Source organism: Cydia amplana, chromosome 12 (assembly GCF_948474715.1).
Source record: "Cydia amplana chromosome 12, ilCydAmpl1.1, whole genome shotgun sequence".
Taxonomy (NCBI): domain Eukaryota; kingdom Metazoa; phylum Arthropoda; class Insecta; order Lepidoptera; family Tortricidae; genus Cydia; species Cydia amplana.
Genome location: NC_086080.1, coordinates 12,292,606 through 12,311,574, shown reverse-complemented (window position 1 = coordinate 12,311,574; position 18,969 = coordinate 12,292,606). Strand labels below are relative to the sequence as shown.

The 18,969-nt window shown below is 36.0% G+C and overlaps 1 protein-coding gene across 1 annotated transcript in view; it reads right to left on the bottom strand.

Annotated features, from left to right (window-relative positions):
- The window catches only part of LOC134653034 (beta-glucuronidase), a 33,763-nt gene that overhangs the window by 3,706 nt on the left and 11,088 nt on the right, over positions 1-18,969 (bottom strand). Inside the window, exons 2-5 of the mRNA XM_063508315.1 lie at positions 12,215-12,478; positions 11,933-12,115; positions 1,166-1,332; positions 47-189 (exon numbers count right to left, since the gene is read on the bottom strand). Coding sequence (XP_063364385.1) covers positions 47-189; positions 1,166-1,332; positions 11,933-12,115; positions 12,215-12,478 — 757 coding nt within the window. The remainder of the gene's footprint in view (positions 1-46; positions 190-1,165; positions 1,333-11,932; positions 12,116-12,214; positions 12,479-18,969) is intronic.

The window sequence follows — 18,969 nt, the reverse complement described above, 5'->3', positions numbered from 1 at the left end:
TATAAAATATAAACTTAAAGTAAATAATAAGTAATACTATAAATACCAGTGAGCCCCTGTATGTCGGTGTTGACGATGACGTCATCGATGTAGGCCTGCGGCGTGCTGTACAAGAACACAGAGCGGTGGATGCCGGCGTAGTTGAAGAAGTCGAACGTGTATGACTGCTTGATCCGGAACGTCTGGTTTCTAGATACCAAATTAAATAATATAATTATTAAAATATGGAATTATCGACATTTGACATTTAGATATAGATGCAACCACATTGGCGCAGGATTTGTCGACATTCACGTCAGTTCTTATAAATTATTCTGCACCTACCGATGACACTTTGATGGTACCTAAATAATCATTTTGGAAAGCACGTACCTACATAGGTACCCAAAGCGTAAAGTAAGTATAATTGTACATATATACCTACCTATTACTTTACTCTTTGGTCACAGGGCGGGTGACAATGTCAAATTTTCGTTAAACAATAGAAAGTTTTTGAGTTACTTAGCTAAACAAAAACATCTGTTTGAAGGTCAAGTCTATTGTAGTTATCTGCATTTGAAATTGAAATCAGCCATAGTATAATAGCTACGTAGGTATTAACACTATTAACATTGTCAAACACTTTCGTTAACAATGAAAAGTTAAAGCGAGTGATTTGACATTGTTTGCAGAGTCCGAAATATCAGTTTGTATGCCAAGACCATTAGTAATCTGCATTTGAATTAGGAATCATCTTAAAATATCAAACGCATAAGGAGTATAACGTCGTCAGAGGTCATGTATTAATCAGATACCGTCTGTCTGCTGTAAAATATAAAACATATTATGATTTGCGTACGTTTGTATTTCAGTGATGGCGCCGTGCGGGAGTTGGTTATTTAAATGCATGCTATCTACCACGTCGATGAGCAGGTTGCTGGTAGCTGGTACAAAACCAGCTGGTACTTCAGAAGGTAAGTGTTCTATCTCGTACAATTTATCCGTGTGTACCGTCTACGAGTATTTTAGAGGTTTCCAAACTGTGAGCTGCAACCCTTCTTGTCTGAGGGGTATCGGGAACCTATGATGATATGATATCTCCCCTCTCCCCTTCAAAGGGTAAGTGTCCTCACTTGCATTTGACCAAGTGTAGTCTATCTATTAGGCATTATGGGATATGACTCACGTCTGTAGTTCAGTGACGGCGCCCTGCGGAACGGTGTCATTCAGCAGCGTGTTATCCACCACCACGGTGAGAAGGTTGCTACCGTTGTAACGAACGTAGTCCGTGATTTCCACTTCAAAAGGCAAGTGCCCGATCTCGTGGTATGCAAGCGAGATGCCGTTTATCCACTGAAAAAGAACATCAATCCGTAAGTATATAATTATACCGAGAACGACATTTATGATTCTTAAATTTCATAACAAAATGTGGCATATTTGTGTCATGATATGAATTGGCCATGCATTAACATCGCCAATTGGCATTTTCCTTAAATGTAAAACATACCTAAATATATATTTAGGTACCTATGTTTTAGCAGACATATGTCTGCTATGCTTTTTGTTTCATAATAGGACAGTTTTAACTATGTGATTAGATTCCAAGCTGAGGCCCGTTTTTCAAAAGCTTGTAACATGTTTACTACAGTATGTAATACAAGCGGATGTCACTTTTTGGCAGCTTTTGATAGAAAGGGACTTCCCCAAACAAGCTTATATAATACGAAGAAATAATAATATGATCCTTTAGTAGAGCTAATATAATATGAGTCATAAAAAGGCATGGAAAGGAAGTCACATACTTAGCTGTAAACCTAATATATCCCTTCGAACAAAACTGAGCACAAGCATTTTGGCTTTATTATTTATAGTTTTTAGGACAAGGTGCGCAAATGTCTTCAAATAGGCAAGTCGAAAGTATTAAAAGTAGCTTTATTTATTTTACAGTACATATGGGGCTACTTTTCCGCACTAGTGCGTAGAATAGCACTTTTCGTGCGTATGTCGAAACTTTAAAGTGCCATATGTACTGTAAAACGTTGTTCGATACACGTGCGAATAGGTAATTCGCAACTCGTGTCGATTTAAAACACTCCCTTCGGTCGTGTTTTAATTTATCGCCACTCGTTTCGAATTTCCTCTTTTTCGCACTTGTATCGAAAATAACTATTAGGTAACTGAACTAAATCGATAAGGATAGTGTTACGGTCGTAACGTTTAATGAGGCATGCCGATTTAGTAGTAAATTTTAACTCGTAATGTAGCTTAGCTCTTTTCTATGTTGTATGGTGTCAACTGAATTGACTAATGAATGGTATTTCCATACTAAATGTATTTATTGCAGCAGCAACCTATTTATCTACTCGTAGGTTTATAAGAAGATAATAGGTACTATGTCAAATGTCAATATTAGTTAAGTAACACTTGGGAAATTAAGACATATTGATATAAGAATCATCAAAATCGGCCGACCCGTTTGGTTTCTAGAGTGCCACAAAGGAACATGCATACATATACATAGACTGTTAACACATTACCCCCTTTTGCGTCGCGCTGTCGAGTAAAAACATGATCGATTGTCACAGCATATTGAACGAAAAATAGATAAAAAATGTCCTGTGAGTAGGTACCTACTTAACTTAGAAGGTGACCCGGTTGTTTCTTATAAGTAGGTATATTTGCCAATGTATGTGTCGCAGTCGGATCGTATAATCCGCCGTATTACATTACGGCTAGCCGTTTTACAAAACAGGGGCGTTTTGAAATGCGGCGGTTCGACGATTAGCCGGATTGAATGCGGCTGAATGAAAATCCGCCGGAACGTATTCGGCGCCATACGTTCTTCAACACGGCTAGCCGTAATGTAATACAGCGAGTCATTAGCCGCCGCTTTGACAGTTTTTAGTTCCCATTTTTAACACTCGTGGCGCTGCCTGACATAACAACAACAAACTATGAAAAACGCTGGGGTGTCCATCAAATCTGGAGTTCCTCGGACTGTTTCTTTTCAAAAAACATTTCCTTCGCAACTTAACTAGACGGAGCCCCGCTTCGCGGGGCTCCTATTTCTGAGCGGTTTGCCCTTCGGGCATCTGAAGCTACCTAACGAACCTAACCTACCTACCTATTGATTTAGTGAGACGTCCGTGAAAACATTACACTTTGGGGAAAAAAGCGTAGGTAGATAAGTAGGTTAGGTTCGTTAGGTAGCTTCAGATGCCCGAAGGGCAAACCGCCCAGAAATAGGAGCCCCGCTTGCGGGGCTCCGTCTATTTAAGTTGTGAAGGAAATGTTTTGGAAAAGAAACACATGTAGTGCGGTGGGACTATGGTAAAAATAAATTAAATTGCAAACATTGTCAAACTGCGGTTACGTAGGCGACCGAAAGAACTGGTTACTCTACAATCTAAATAGTAGATACGATGCGGCTAAACGTAAGCCGCCTTATTGAAGAACGTATCGCAATGACAATCCGTAATGTAATACGGCGGATTATACGATCTGACTACGACATATGCACATTTTAATATTGTTGTGCTTGACTTTTTAAGAATGTGTGTTTTTTGTTGTGTACATCTACCTATGGACCAAACTGTTATTTATCACGTTCTTAATTTTATAGGTGTTTTATTATGTTGACGTGTTTGATAGAAAGTATTTTAGTGATCTCGATCAATCTATATATATAAATGCAAGTGTCCTGACTGACTGACTGACTGACTGACTGACTGACTGATTCATCAACGCAGAGCCGAAACTACAAAAGCTAGAAAGTTGAAATTTGCACACTAGGTTGCATTTGTAAAGTGTACAAGAGATAAGAAGCGATTTTGAAAAATTCAACCCCTAAGGGGGTTAAAAAGGGGATGAAAGGTTGTATGGGGTTCAAGTTTTAGTTTAAACTAGGAATTTGAAACTTTGTGAAAATGTATTATATTAAAAAACAAGAAAACTAATTTCAGCGTTTTCGAAAATTCATCCCCCAAGGTGGTGAAAAAGGGGTTGAAAGTTTGTATGGAGATCAAATATTTTTGTGAGTGTGGAACGTGAAACTTTGTATATGGGTATGATATTATAAGACAGTAAAAGTAATTTCAGCACTTTTGAAAATTCATCCCCTAAGAGGGTTAAAAAGGGGTTGAAAGTTTGAATCCATTACAAATGCTTCGAAACTTCTTAGAAAGGCATAATAGCCGATTACAAAAAACAGTAATTGCGACGTTTTAGGAAATTCAACCCCTAAGGGGGTAAAAAAGGGAATGAAACTTTGTCTTGGGGTGCTAATTTTATTTTAAGCTAGGACCTTGAAACTTTGCAAAAAGGTACTAAATTAAAAAACGTGAAAACTAATTTCTGCGTTTTTAAAAATTCATCCCCCGAGGTGGTGAAAAAGGGGTTGAAAGTTTGTACGGAGATCAAATATTATTGAGAGTGCGGGACTTCAATCTTTGTATAAAGCCATATTATTAGATCTCAAGAAAAGTAATTTCAGCGTTTTTAAAAATTCATCCCTTAAAAGGGTTAAAAAGGGGATGAAAGGTTGTATGGGGTTCAAGATTTATTTTAAGCTAGGAATTTGAAACTTTGTAAAAATGTATTAAATTAAAAAATAAGGAAACTAAATTCAGCGTTTTCGAAAATTCATCCCCCAAGGTGGTGAAAAAAGGGTTGAAAGTTTGTATGGAGATCAAATATTTTTGTGAGTGTGGGACTTGAAACTTTGTATATGGGTATATTATTATAAGACAAGAAAAGTAATTTCAGCGTTTTTAAAAATTCATTCCCTAACAGGATTAAAAAGAGGTTGAAAGTTTGAATCCAGTACAAACGCTTTGAAACTTTTTAGAAAGGCATAATAGCCGATTGCAAAAAAAAGGAATTGCGACGTTTTAGGAAATTCAACTCCTAAGGGGGTAAAAAAGGGGATGAAACTTTGTCTTGGGTGCAAATTTTATTTTAAGCTAGGACCTTGAAACTGCGCAAAAAGGTATGAAATTAAAAAACAACAAGACTTATTTCAGTGTTTTTAAAAATTCATCCCCCGAGGTGGTGAAAAAGGGGTTGAAAGTTTGTACGGAGATCAAATATTTTTTAGAGTGCGGGACTTCAATCTTTGTATAAAGCCATATTATTAGATCTCAAGAAAAGTAATTTCAGCGTTTTCAAAAATTCATCCCTTAAAAGGGTTAAAAGGGGGTTTAAATATTGTATGGGGTGCAAGTTTTAGTTTAAGCTAGGAATTTTAAACTTTGTGAAAATGTATTATATTAAAAAACAAGAAAACTAATTTCAGCGTTTTCGAAAATTCATCCCCCAAGGTGGTGAAAAAGGGGTTGAAAGTTTGTATGGAGATCAAATATTTTTGTGAGTGTGGGACTTGAAACTTTGTATATGGGTATACTAGCTGTTGCCCGCGACTTCGTACGCGTGGATTTGTATATTGGTGGTTATATATTCTACATTAGCTTAGAACATTATGCAGCAAAATATTGCAGTAGGACGGTTAATCATTTGTTAATTATTAATATTATACAACGCATGAGACTTGTCTTTCACAACCTACGAAGTTTCTAGCCCCTAACTGAATAAAATTGTTCTCGACATAATCCCTCTCAAACCCCTTAGAAGATTTTCATGTCCTCTATTTACCTAACTACCTATTTACGAAGTTTGAAGTAAATAAAATTTGAACCCTATATTTTTATTTTTTATTTTATTTTCCCACACTTACAACTATCTTTACAGGTAAACCTAAGACAATAGTGTAACTATTAACCATACATATCTAAAGTAAGCCATTACGTCTATAACATAATATATTTAATGTTGATATTGTGAACTGAATATAAACTTTCAGCCCCTTTTAAACCATTTTAGGGGATGAATTTTAAAAAACGCTGAAATTACTTTTCTTGTATTCTAATAATATGCCTCTGTACAAAGATTCAAGCCCGTTCTCACAAAAATGTTTGAACTCCATACAAACTTTCAACCCCTTTTTCACCACCTTGAGATATAAATTTTCAAAAACGCAGAAATTATTTTTTTTCCGTTTTAAAATAATAACTTTTTATGAAGTTTCAAGTTCCTAGCTTAAAATAAAATTTGTACCCTGTACAAATTTTCAACCCCTTTTTAAACCTGTTAGGGGATGAATTTTACAAAACGCTGAAATTACTTGTATTGTCTTCTAATAATATCCCCAAATACAAAGATTCAAGTCCCGCGCTCAAAATAATTTTTTGATATCCATACAAACTTTCAACCCCTTTCTCGTCACCTTAGGGGATGAATTTTCAAAAACGCTGAAATTAGTTTTCTTGTGTTTAAATTTAATATCTTTTTGCATATTTTCAAGTTCCTACCTTAAAATAAAATTTGCACCCCAAGACGAACTTTCATCCCCTTTTTAAATCCCTTAGGGGTTGAATTTCCAAAAACGTTGCAATTACTTTATTTTGTAATCGGCTATTATACCTTTCTAAGAAGTTTCAAAGCATTTGTTATGGATTCAAACTTTCAACCCCTTTTTAACCCTGTTAGGGGATGAATTTTACAAAACGCTGAAATTACTTTTCCTGTCTTTTAATAATATCCCCAAATACAAAGATTCAAGTCCCGCGTTTGAAAAAATGTTTGATATGTATGGATATCAAACATTTTTTCGACAGATAAGACAGGAAAAGTAATTTCAGCGTTTTTGAAAATTCATCCCCTAACAGGGTTAAAAAGGGGTTGAAAGTTTGAAATGAAAAGGTATGAAATTAAAAAACAACAAAACTAATTTCAGTGTTTTTAAAAATTTATCCCCCGAGGTGGTGAAAAAGGGGTTGAAAGTTTGTACGGAGATCAAATATTTTTTAGAGTGCGGGACTTGAATCTTTGTATAAAGCCATATTATTAGATCTCAAGAAAAGTTATTTCAGCTTTTTCAAAAATTCATCCCTTATAAGGGTTAAAAAGGGGTTGAAAGATTGTATAGGGTTTAAATTTTTTTTAAGCTACTTGTAACTTCGTAAAAAGTTATTTCATTAAAAGAGAAGTTTTTAAAATTTCATCCCCTATAAGGATCCAAAGAGGGTTGAAAGTCTGTATAGGGTTCAAATTTTATTTAAAGCTAGGAACTTGAAACTTCGTAAAAAGGTATTTTATTAAAATACAAAAAACCCTATTCAGCGATTGTAAAAATTCATCCCCCGAGGAGGTGAAAAAGGGGTTGAAAGTTTGTATGGAGATCAAATATTTTTGAGAGTGCGGGACTTAAATCTTTGTATAAAGCCATATTATTAGAACACAAGAAAACTAATTTCAGCGTTTTTAAAAATTCATCCCATAACAGGGTTAAAAAGGGGTAGAAAGATTGTATAGGTTATAATTTTATTTAAAGCTAGGAACTTGAAGCTTTGTAAAAAGGTAAAGGTAAAGAAAACTAATTTCAGAGTCTTTGATAATTCATCCCCCAAGGTGGTGAAGGGGGTCAAAAATTTGTATGGAACCCAAATATTTTTTTGAGTGCGGGACTTGAATCGTTGTATAAAGGCATATTATTACAATACAAGAAAAGTAATTTCAGCGTTTTTAAAAATTCATCCCCTAAAAGTTTAAACAGGGGTTGAGAGTTGGTAGAGGGTTCAAATTTTATTTAAAGCTAGGAACTTCAAACTTCGTAAATAGGTAGTTAGGTAGTAGGTTTTATTAAATAGTGGACTTGAAAATCTTCTGAGGGTTGAGAGAGATTATATCGAGAACAATTTTATTCAGTTAGGGGCTTGAAACTTCGTAGCCAGGTTGTGAAAGACAAATCTCATGCGTTGTATAATAATTAACAAATGATTAACCGTCCCTACTGCTATCTTTTGCTGCATAATGTTCTAAACCAGCGGTCGGCAACCCGTGGCCCACGGGCCGCATGCGGCCCGTGAGCCTGTCACTTGCGGCCCGCGAGCCTCCCTGGCTATTTTGTATGTAATATTGACAAACGACAATGTCTGTTAAAGTCATAAATATTAACAAAGTGCGGCCCGCGTCAACTTCGTTAACTACTATGTGGCCCTTGGCTGCTAAAAGGTTGCCGACCGCTGTTCTAAACTAATGTAAAATGTATAACCACCAATATACAAATCCACGCGTACGAAGTCGCGGGCAACAGCTAGTATATAATAATTATAAATGTATGAATATAATTATGCGCTTTATGACGGGAACAGAACGCGGATTTTATAGTGTAGATATTGATGTATCAGTAGTTATTGCATTTTTAGATATTAATAGGTATATAGGAGGGTAACTTTTATTGATAATATTAAAGTCTAATCATTTCGTTAAGCCCGTTTATCTTCATTAATTGCAGGAGCTTAGGACTAGGGCTGGGTATATTTTGTACGGAATCCCGAATAGCACGGGGCCGTAATTGGAGCCCCATGGCGGTGTCACATATCACAACACGCTTACCGTGTAGAAGGCGGTATTATAAGCACGCCTCAAATGGGAAAGTTAATCTAAGGTATCTACCTATTTTTGTACATTTGACAGGCTTCTCTTTGCCCCGGATATAGTGGTCGCAGTTATCCACGCGATATCGTGATAATGACAGCGTCTATCACTTTCTAGCAAACGGTGATAAAAAGTGACAGTTGCTTGCCACGCTCATGTCGATAACAGCGTCCATCATACACCCGCTGGTTTGCGTGACACCGCTGGCAATGGACCGACCCGAGATAATTAACAAGACTGCACCCTTATTTTTTCATCACGTACCTACTTAATATGTAAATACTCATAGTTAGTAGATATGGCATTTGAAAAGACAGCAGAATATGCTATTTTCAGATTATCTTACTTAACTGTAAGGTTGACCTCAGTTGAGTCAGTTAGCATTCGGTATATTACCACTCAGATTATTAAGTACTAACACCTAACACAGACAGAACAATTTGGCATAATCGATGACCGGACTTATATTATACTGTCTGAAGTGCTAATTTTATAGATACCTAGTTCGTTAACTTCTTATTGCGACACTGAAGTTAAAAATGTTGCAATCAAACACTTGACCGATAAGTACCTTGGTACTAATAGTCTTATCTATATGTGAAAAATAGCTCATCAACATCCTTTTAAAGAGCTAAGACCATATGCGGATTAAAAAATGCTGACTTCAACTGCAAGATGCAGTTTGTCTCCTCGGACGCGCTTTCATAGATAGATGAACGGGCGGGCGCTATTAGACGTTGAAATCAAGTACACTGCTAAGACTTTGAAGAGCATGTCTTTTATTATTAAAATTACTAAGTGTCAATGGCAACACCTTGCTTGAGTTACTGACTTAACAACGGGGCTTAATCGCGTATCTAAGTTTTAAGATTTACCTCCGACGTTTCGAGGACGGCGTTGTTCCCCTGGTCTCGGAGACGTTTTACTTAGTCTTTAGATGAAAGAAGAGTCATTCTTCGAGTGCTTTAACATATTTATTCCCGTGACGGCTCGAATCGTTCGACACGCTTGTACGTGTTGTACGTAGGCATACCTAATAGACCAAGGAGTGTAAACAGTTGTGGTCTGAAAGCCGTGTGAGTGATGTAGGAAGTTGATTGAGTAACGTCGTCGGTTAAGCGAGGTCAGTGCTTCTTGCCCTCTAGGGCAATTTGCCGTAAACGACGGCCGAGTCACCCGACTACGGCCAATTCGTAATGTGTGACAATGTAACTGGGTCGGCCCGTGTACCTGTTAAGTGGCGGCTGGGATACGTAAAACTGCTAACTATTTTTCTTAAACATATTTATAGTACCTATCAAACATGTTCTACATTAGCATTGTGTATTAAAAAAAAGGAATATAAAAAATAATTGCGCATGGACAATTGGACATGCGCTCATACGCAGCACCAATCACGCGATGCGACACGCGTTGCACTATTCTCTGCTCCCGTATAAGGATGATGACACGTGTTTTTATAACAGATAAAAAATATCACACTAAATTGACGTCAAAGTTTAAAATAAAAAAAATGGCACGACTTAGGGCCCGATTCGGATTTTGAAATAGACATCTAATAGATATCTTTTAGACATCACCAAGATGCGATAACGATATTTTTAAGATCTAACCTGTCAAATTTGACATTTCCGCGATTCTGGAGATACTCTTGAACGATTTCCACAAGATATGACTTAGAGATCCAATTCACATATTCTAATAGATATCTAACACTATCTAACGTAAAAGTGACATTGGTTGTCCGAATTGCGCTGCAAAAGAGAACTAGTTAAAATCTAAACTATAACGTATCTAGAATGGATCTAGTACGTGTCGTCTCTTGTGAATATCTTGAAGTTCGAATACGGCAGTTATTCGATTCCATACATTTGATTGAAAAAAAAAGGATTAGATTAAAAATAGATTATTGTAAGTACAACGTAATAATATTTCACCGTCAATATCGCAATTCTCTTGTTTTTCATACCGCCGTATTGAAAGGCTTCAACTCATTTGTGCCGTCACGCATAGAGTACGGTGTGTATCTGTCTGTCAGTGGCATCGTAGCTCTCCAACGGATGGGCCGATTTCAATGCGGTTTTTTTTTACGAGAAAGCGAGTTTTCCTGCGGTGGTTCGTCTGAGCTATGTAGTGGTAGTAAACTCTCTATTGTACAAAAAAACATTCAAAATAACAAAAAAATAGTAAGAAGCACAAAGGCGAAAGGCGAAGGAGGAGGAGGCGAGGGGGAGGAGGAGGGGAGGCTATGTTTCATAGAAATCGATCCAGCAATTTGAAGAATATCAGCTCTTTGCCAAAATGGAAAAGAGCTGATACTCTGGGGTTTTTTATTTACATTTTCAATTGAATAGTTGTTACGATTATGTTAAAATTATAATGCTCCGGCGTGAACAACAGTACTAAAATGAAGACTTCGCATAGATTTGGCTAGTGGTTGAGTGGGACAATATTTTTTTCCCAGGTAATTTTAGGTTTCAGAACACCTTAAATCTCGGAGATCATTGAAAGCGTATCAAAAGACCCGTCTCGCTTGACAATTGCTCAATTGCTCTAGGAATCGCCTAGCGACCGACGTGACAGTTGAATGGACGTCTACTGTCTAGTCCTAGCTGGATTGGCGCCCTTTCCTTGGTTTCTACCTGTTAAGTTTAACATGCAAAAAAATCTACAGAGACGTGCAAAATTGCAAACAGATTATGAATGGATTTGATTTATACAGTGGCCATGCACTTTTGCAGCTTGGTGTACATAGTTATAAGTAAGGTAAAAACATCTCGATTAACTCCTTGGTTCGGTTCTAAAAATATAAAAATCTAACTATATTCATTAGTATCGTGACATCGATTATACCATATCGTCAGGTGACAAGCAAAACTAAATTAGGTTCAAAAAAATATGTAAACAAAAATAAACCTTCTTTTCGTAGGTACTAATATGGTTCACTATGGCTATGAACTTGTGGTGCTACTGAGTGAGTTTTGCTTGTCACCTGACGATATTCTATATTACCATAACACAAGTCTTTACAGACAAATGCAGGAGTGTTGTTATGTAGATGTGTATTTTTCTTCTCAAGGATATACAATCTCGAGGTGATGTAACCAAAACACATATATGTAATTTAAATGCTAATGAGTTTAATCAATGCCGCCATTCTGACATTATTCTCATGTTTTGGTATTCCAATTGTTTCCCGCATGAATTAGATTCGAAGGACCAAGGACTAGATTTGGAATAAAAACACGACTTATATTTATGGTTCCGGAACTGCCCGGAGTACCGTGATATAAGTGCCCGCCGAAGCTCGCTGGGACTTGGAACCGTTGGTCGTATACCACACCAGCTTGACACGGTCGCTACTTACCATTGTTCCTCTCCTTTTTGTGCACTCTGCAAAACGCAGCTACTGTCCTGGGACGAGAAGGCGCACCAACTGAGCCTGTCTCTTACTTACAACTTGTGCCGCATAGTGAACGCTGCTAAAACGCAGCCAGACCAGCTGCTCGGCACGCGCCCAGCCGGCTGGGACGTGGAACCGCCGGTCGTACCACACGAGGCCCACGTGGTCGCGGAGAGACGCGTCCGTGCCTATGTCGTTGTATGATGACGGCACTGGCATGTGGATCACTGGACCCGTCTATAACAATAAACAACATTAACATAATTTATTCTTCTGTCATCTATTAACTTGCCCTGCGAGCATATTTTAGGGCTATCCTAAATAAATCTAGCTTACCTTTTCGAGATCTTGTGCGAACCACCTATGCCGATATCCATACTCTGGATCTACAGGCGACTTCCGAAAGTTCCATATGCCATCCAAATTCCTCAAGTCTCTAGTCTCCGTTGCTTGTGGGTACAAAGAGCCACCCTGGGCTGGTGCTCGGGGCTTCTGCAAGTGGTTGATCTCGTTCGCACTGGACGAACCTGGTACCACGGCGTTCGCAGATGCCAGTATCGTCAGGAACACTAACTGCAGTCGTGGTTGCTTTAATAACATCTGGAACAACGGAGATTTACGTTTGTTACTCACTCATGCAAAAAAACTACTGATTTACTTAATCTAGATGAAATTTGCAATGCTACGCTATGGAATGTCCAATTTAGCTTGAACCCTAAATGGCGTAACAATCACGGAGCGTGATGGTACTTACTTACATAACGACAACATTAAAAATATTGAAAATGACCTGACATTCTACTCTCAGTTAAAAAAATGGCTCACTAGAAATGCCTTTTATGACATGTCAGAATATAATAATATTAATAATAATGATTTAATTGTAATTTAATTTTTTAATTTATTTTATTTATTTGAATTATGTTGATTATTTATTATAATAGTGTTTTATTTTACTGTAACTCATGAATATTAAGATGATAAATAAATAAAGAGATTAATAATAATGATTTAATTGTAATTTAATTTTTTAATTTATTTTATTTATTTGAATTATGTTGATTATTTATTATAATAGTGTTTTATTTTACTGTAACTCATGAATATTATATTAATGAATTGAAATTGACTAATTATAAGTATACATTTTTGACATATAAAGTTTGTAATTTTATGAATAAAGAAATATGAAATAATATGAAATAACGTCTGACTAAGCTACAACTGCTATCGAAACACCAATGACAAGATGAGAAGCGTAACATGATAGTTTCAAGACTATCAAGTTTTTGTTCTGTTCTTTACAACCTCGTTCATTTCATTGTCTAAGACTCGCAGAAAGTAGGAAGTCTTCGTGTAGTATTTAGTACGAACAAAACTGCGGGCGAAGTGATCTATAATAAAATTAACATCTATTTCTACAATATTGAGAGCAAGAACATATGCAGTATTAACTTTTTTTTTAAAGAATTATCATACTTATCTATTATCCACAAAACTACATAGAACCTCCTGATGTCTTTGAAGTCATGTTAAAAATATGCCGTACTTGTTAGGTTAAGCCACTGTTTTAAACAAGTACGGCTTACTTTTATCTAATAACTAGCGACCCGCCCCGGCTTTGCACAGGTAAACAAATTGTACATAACCTTCCTCATGAATCACCCTATCTATTAAAAAACCGCATCAAAATCAGTTGCGTAGTTTTAAAGATCTAAGCATAAGGACAGACAGGCCGCGGGAAGCCACTTTGTTTTATACTATGTAGTGATTTACTTAGTGTGTTCGCTCATATTATTTAGAATAGAATAGAATAGAAATAATTTTATTCATGAGCACGAACACAAAATAGAAAATTATACATAACAGACAAACATAAAAGGATAAAGTGCCACGAAATGGTCTTACCTCAGCATGTTGGAGTATTTGTTACCGCTAGCCCATAAGAAAAATTGCTTTATTTCTTAATTCTTAGTTACACATAGGCGGTCTGGGAGTCAGTCTGCGGTAATAATGATAATTGATGTTTCGATGCGGTTAATGTTATTAACCTTGAAATTATGGATTAAGTCATTTGAGAGATCAATGCGTCATGCGAGACGAGCCGGCGCGGCGGTGGTAACAAACATGCCAAGATGCGAGGATGATGTTTATGTGGCTAATTGTATTTAGCTAATGGTGCTTTCGGATCTCAGCTTAATCAGGGACCGGGCAGTCATTCAAATTGTACTTAAAGAATTGAATCAAATGTACGAATAATAAATATACCGCGTGAAACTAAGTATAACAGCGATAGGTATAGGTAATAGCACAAAATTATAATCAAATTCGAAGAAGAACTAGTCTACTTAAATATTTTACGCAATGCTACTATTCTTTGCACTTCTTCCTGGTGTTGTCCCGGCTTTTTGCCACGGGTCAAGGGAGCCTGGGTTCCGCTTGGCAAGTCCAAGAATTGCTATTAAAAACAAACATAGCAGTATTAAAAATAATTTGGGTAAAATATTTATAACAAATCGAGTAACACTAACGGTCAGAAGCTTCGTGTCAATAGCTCCTAGGTTTGTCACTCTACAGTCAATAATACAATGCAGGAAAAATTGACATGCGCTCTATATTATGTAAAAGTGTAAATACAATGCAGTAATGTAACGATTACAACACCCGCTTTCTAGTGTATGCGCATAAACAATGCGAGCTGATCAGAATTCTCCGGATGCCATACACCACCATGCGAGTGGCAAGCTTAATATGACAGCGACAAGTGGAATAACAGACTGCTAGACTCCATACAACGACATTGCTACGAAAGATTTTAGCGCATTAACAGAATTTAAGTATTATCATGTTTTGTGTATTTTAAGAGCAGTGCTCTAGAACATGTTGTATAATATTCATTTACCAAAACCTTCGCTAATGCGATACTATGTACCTACACTTTACGGAAGTACAGATCACATGAAGTGCCGGTAACCTACTCTTATTATTATCTTTTCTCTGTTAAAGCTGATAAAACAAATTGTATAATATTAACAACTCTGTATTTAAATACCCATTAATCAATTATGTAGGTATCGGTAACAATATGATATTTTATGCAAATTAAGAAAAATACTTTGTTATCGGATGTCGGATACGACGAAGCAAAAAGTAAAAAAGTGCCTTTTTTATACATATACAGCATGTTTATACATTTGTTTGTTGGTTAATGCAAAAATGAAGACTTTATGCCATTGGGCATTTTCTGACAGCTGTTTTTCTCCAAAGATCATCCGACTTTCGATATCGGATCGGACAATGTGAAAACGCTCTTATTAGTTATGTGGTGGTATAAAAAGTCCACGCTGTATAACTCGCTGTGTATCGGACACATTACAGAACCGTCCTAAACATAGATGCCCTGTCATTACGTTGGGAAAGTGACACACTACAATTTAATTACCCATTCATGGTGCTCATTCCTCATTGTCATGCCGTATTAGTATGCAGACTTGCAGAGATCTAATCTGCAACTGTCACACACCTGTTGACATTTGGTCTCATGTAGGTAAGTTACAGTGCGCTTTTATAAAGCTGTTGTGTTTGCCTTTACTAGATATAGAGTACACTGACGCGTTTATGGTAGAAATAAAAACAGATCTCAAAGCGTCATTGTACTACGTGCATTCTACATCAAATTCTGGTGTGGTAGTGGTAGGTCAAGTACTCTTGTTTTGTAGTTAAATTCTACCAGTAGTATTCTTACTCCATACACAGGGTTGGGCAAAATACTGGCTTCCACGTATTTGAAATACAAATTACAAAATACATTTTTAAAAGTATTTGAAATACAAAATACAAACTACTTTGGTGACGGGTATTTGAAATACAAAATACAAATTACAGTGTTTAAAATAATGTATTTCAATTACAAAATATACCTTTATTTATTTTTTTGTTTAGCATTTAGTTTTAACGTTAACGAATATCCTTTCATATAAACTTATAGGGTCATTGCGCTAGTTTTCGTCCAGCTCTAGTTTACGTCCACTTGACGAAATTTGAATATATACCTACATTCCTGCACAAATTTGGACTGATTTCAATCCTTATGTCTAAGGCGTCTAAGCAATATATCTGTCTACATATAACAATGATAATATATTTCGCAAAAAGGAAGCGCTGGTGGCCTAGCGGTAAGAGCGTGCGACTTGCAATCCGGAGGTCGCGAGTTCGAACCCCGGCTCGAACCAATGAGTTTTTCGGAACTATGTACGAAATATCATTTGATATTTACCAGTCGCTTTTCGGTGAAGGAAAACATCGTGAGGAAACCGGACTAATTCCAATTACGGCCCTAGTTTACCTTCTGGGTTGGAAGGTCAGATGGTAGTCGCTATCGTAAAAACTAGTGCCAACGCCAATTACTGGGATTAGTTTCCAAGCGGACCCCAGGCTCCCATGAGCCGTGGCAAAATGCCGGGACAACGCGAGGAAGATGAAGATTTCGCAAAAAGTAGTAAATTAAAAATGAAATATATATTTGATAATCCGTCAAGTCGTCGAAAACTACTGCAATGACCCTATCCCCTAGATTTAAACGAAAAGTTCCACGCAGAAGTTGACCTAATATAGATCCAGTATCCAGCCAATGAAAATTGTATCTCGGCTGGATCGGAGGTTCGCGGTCGGCTCACAGCTTGTGCGAGACATTTTAAGGATTATAGAATTTAATAAAATGTATTTATAGAAATGTATTTTGAAGCTTGAAGTATTTGAAATACAAAATACTAAATACATGTGAGTGCAGTATTTGAAATACCAAATACAAAATACTTTTGAGGTAGTATTTGAAATACAAATACAAAATACTAATTTGTATTTCAAATACGTATTTCAAATACATGTAATTGAAATACTGCCCAACCCTGTCCATACATGAAGATTTTACAACTAGCAATGCATAAGTTACCACTGATACCAGTTTAAACATGATTTGAGATCGAAGCCATACATTTTTTGCTTGTTTTGGAAAAAAATAAGCAGAATATTTTACCAGGTAGGTAAAATCATTGAGTTAAGTTAAGGAAAGGTGGTTTACTTAGTAAGTGGTCCTAGATCCCCTTTATCAAAGTTCGTAAATCGTATGGAATAATAATATTACCTACGTATCTACTACATACGTAAATGCCGATACATATGTAAGTGAGAATAAGTTTAGTTAAGTATGTATTCACTAGTATATAGGTATTGTCTACCAGTTTATTGGCTTATCTCAGAACAAATTAGTCTGGTATCCGGTTACATGACAAATGAGCTGTGAGAAACAAACAAGAAATCGATCAGGACTATTATTTACAATGTTTGTAGAGTGTATCACCTTAGGTGGCCCCATATGTGATACTGATCTCTAGCTACGCGTACTCGTTATGAATCGGAGAGTCTATTACTCATACTCATACTCATTTATTTATAATATAATTACATATTACACGTCAGAATTGAAATTAAATTAGATAAATTAAGTTACAATTTTTAGTAAGTTACAATTACAATATGTATTATTACAGTTTTGGTTGGTATACCTAAATAAGTGTGTCAAACATTATTACAACTAACTATAACTAAGGGACTAGCTGTAACTATAAGGACGAAAGTAAATATATGTATAATGCTTTATGATTTATGAATGAAGTGGTCTCCGTCTAGGCATAGTAGTTACGAATCAGGGAGTCAAGTTACACTAGGGTCTAGAGTGCAGATATGATAATGTTTTATGAATGAGGTGGCAGGGCTATGTTTGTGTTTGTATGTGGAGCACGAGATTACGGGCGTACATTTCCTATGTTTATTGCGCTATTTTGATTGCAGAACAAACGAAACGTGTTTGACCGTTAGAAACTAGGGCTAACGCCGGGCTAATCAATAGTAAATAGTACTTTGTATGACATTTTCTTAGATAAGATATGGGTTTGTTATTTGCCATAACAAAAGTAAACTTTGCATAGTTTACAGTTTGCAGTGCTCAATTAGATATTGCATGCTTTAATGAAGTAAGTGAAATTCCACGACAATTATATCTGTTGTATCATCAAGCTAAAGTACTTTCTTAGTTTTAGCAGTTACACTATGAATTTAGGCTTGCTAGATGAACTGTAAAAGTAGAGTCTGCACAATAGAGCTTCCCATTTTTTACGCATTTATTATATTGTCAATACCGGCAGCTAGGTCATCCATCAGTATAACATAGGTAGGAACGTATATAGGTAAATATTTGAATTACCTATAGATATTTTAACATCTTTAAACCTCAAGCTTAGAATAGTTGAACTGTAAAAGTAGAGTCTGCACAATAGAGTTTCCCATTTTTTACGCATTTATTATATTGTCAATACCGACAGCTAGGTAATCTATCAATATAACATAGGTAGGAACGTTTGTAAATATTTTAATTACACATAGATGTTTTATTGGGTGTGATATTTAACGTCTTTAAACCTCAAGCTTAGAAAAGTTGAACAATAGAGTTTCCCATTTTTTACGCATTTATTATATTGTCAATACCGACAGCTAGGTCATCTATCAATATAACATAGGTATAGGTAGGAACGTATGTAAATATTTTAATTACCTATAGATGTTTTATTGGGTGTGATATTTAACATCTTTAAACCTCAAGCTTAGAAAAGTTGAACAATAGAGTTTCCCATTTTTTACGCATTTATTATATTGTCAATACCGACAGCTAGGTAATCTATCAATATAACATAGGTAGGAACGTATGTAAATATTTTAATTACCTATAGATGTTTTATTGGGTGTGATATTTAACGTCTATAAACCTCAAGCTTAGAAAAGTTGAACAATAGAGTTTCCCATTTTTTACGCATTTATTATATTGTCAATACCGACAGCTAGGTCATCTATCAATATAACATAGGTATAGGTAGGAACGTATGTAATTATTTTAATTACCTATAGATGTTTTATTGGGTGTGATATTTAACATCTTTAAACCTCAAGCTTAGAAAAGTTGAACAATAGAGTTTCCCATTTTTTACGCATTTATTATATTGTCAATACCGACAGCTAGGTAATATATCAATATAACA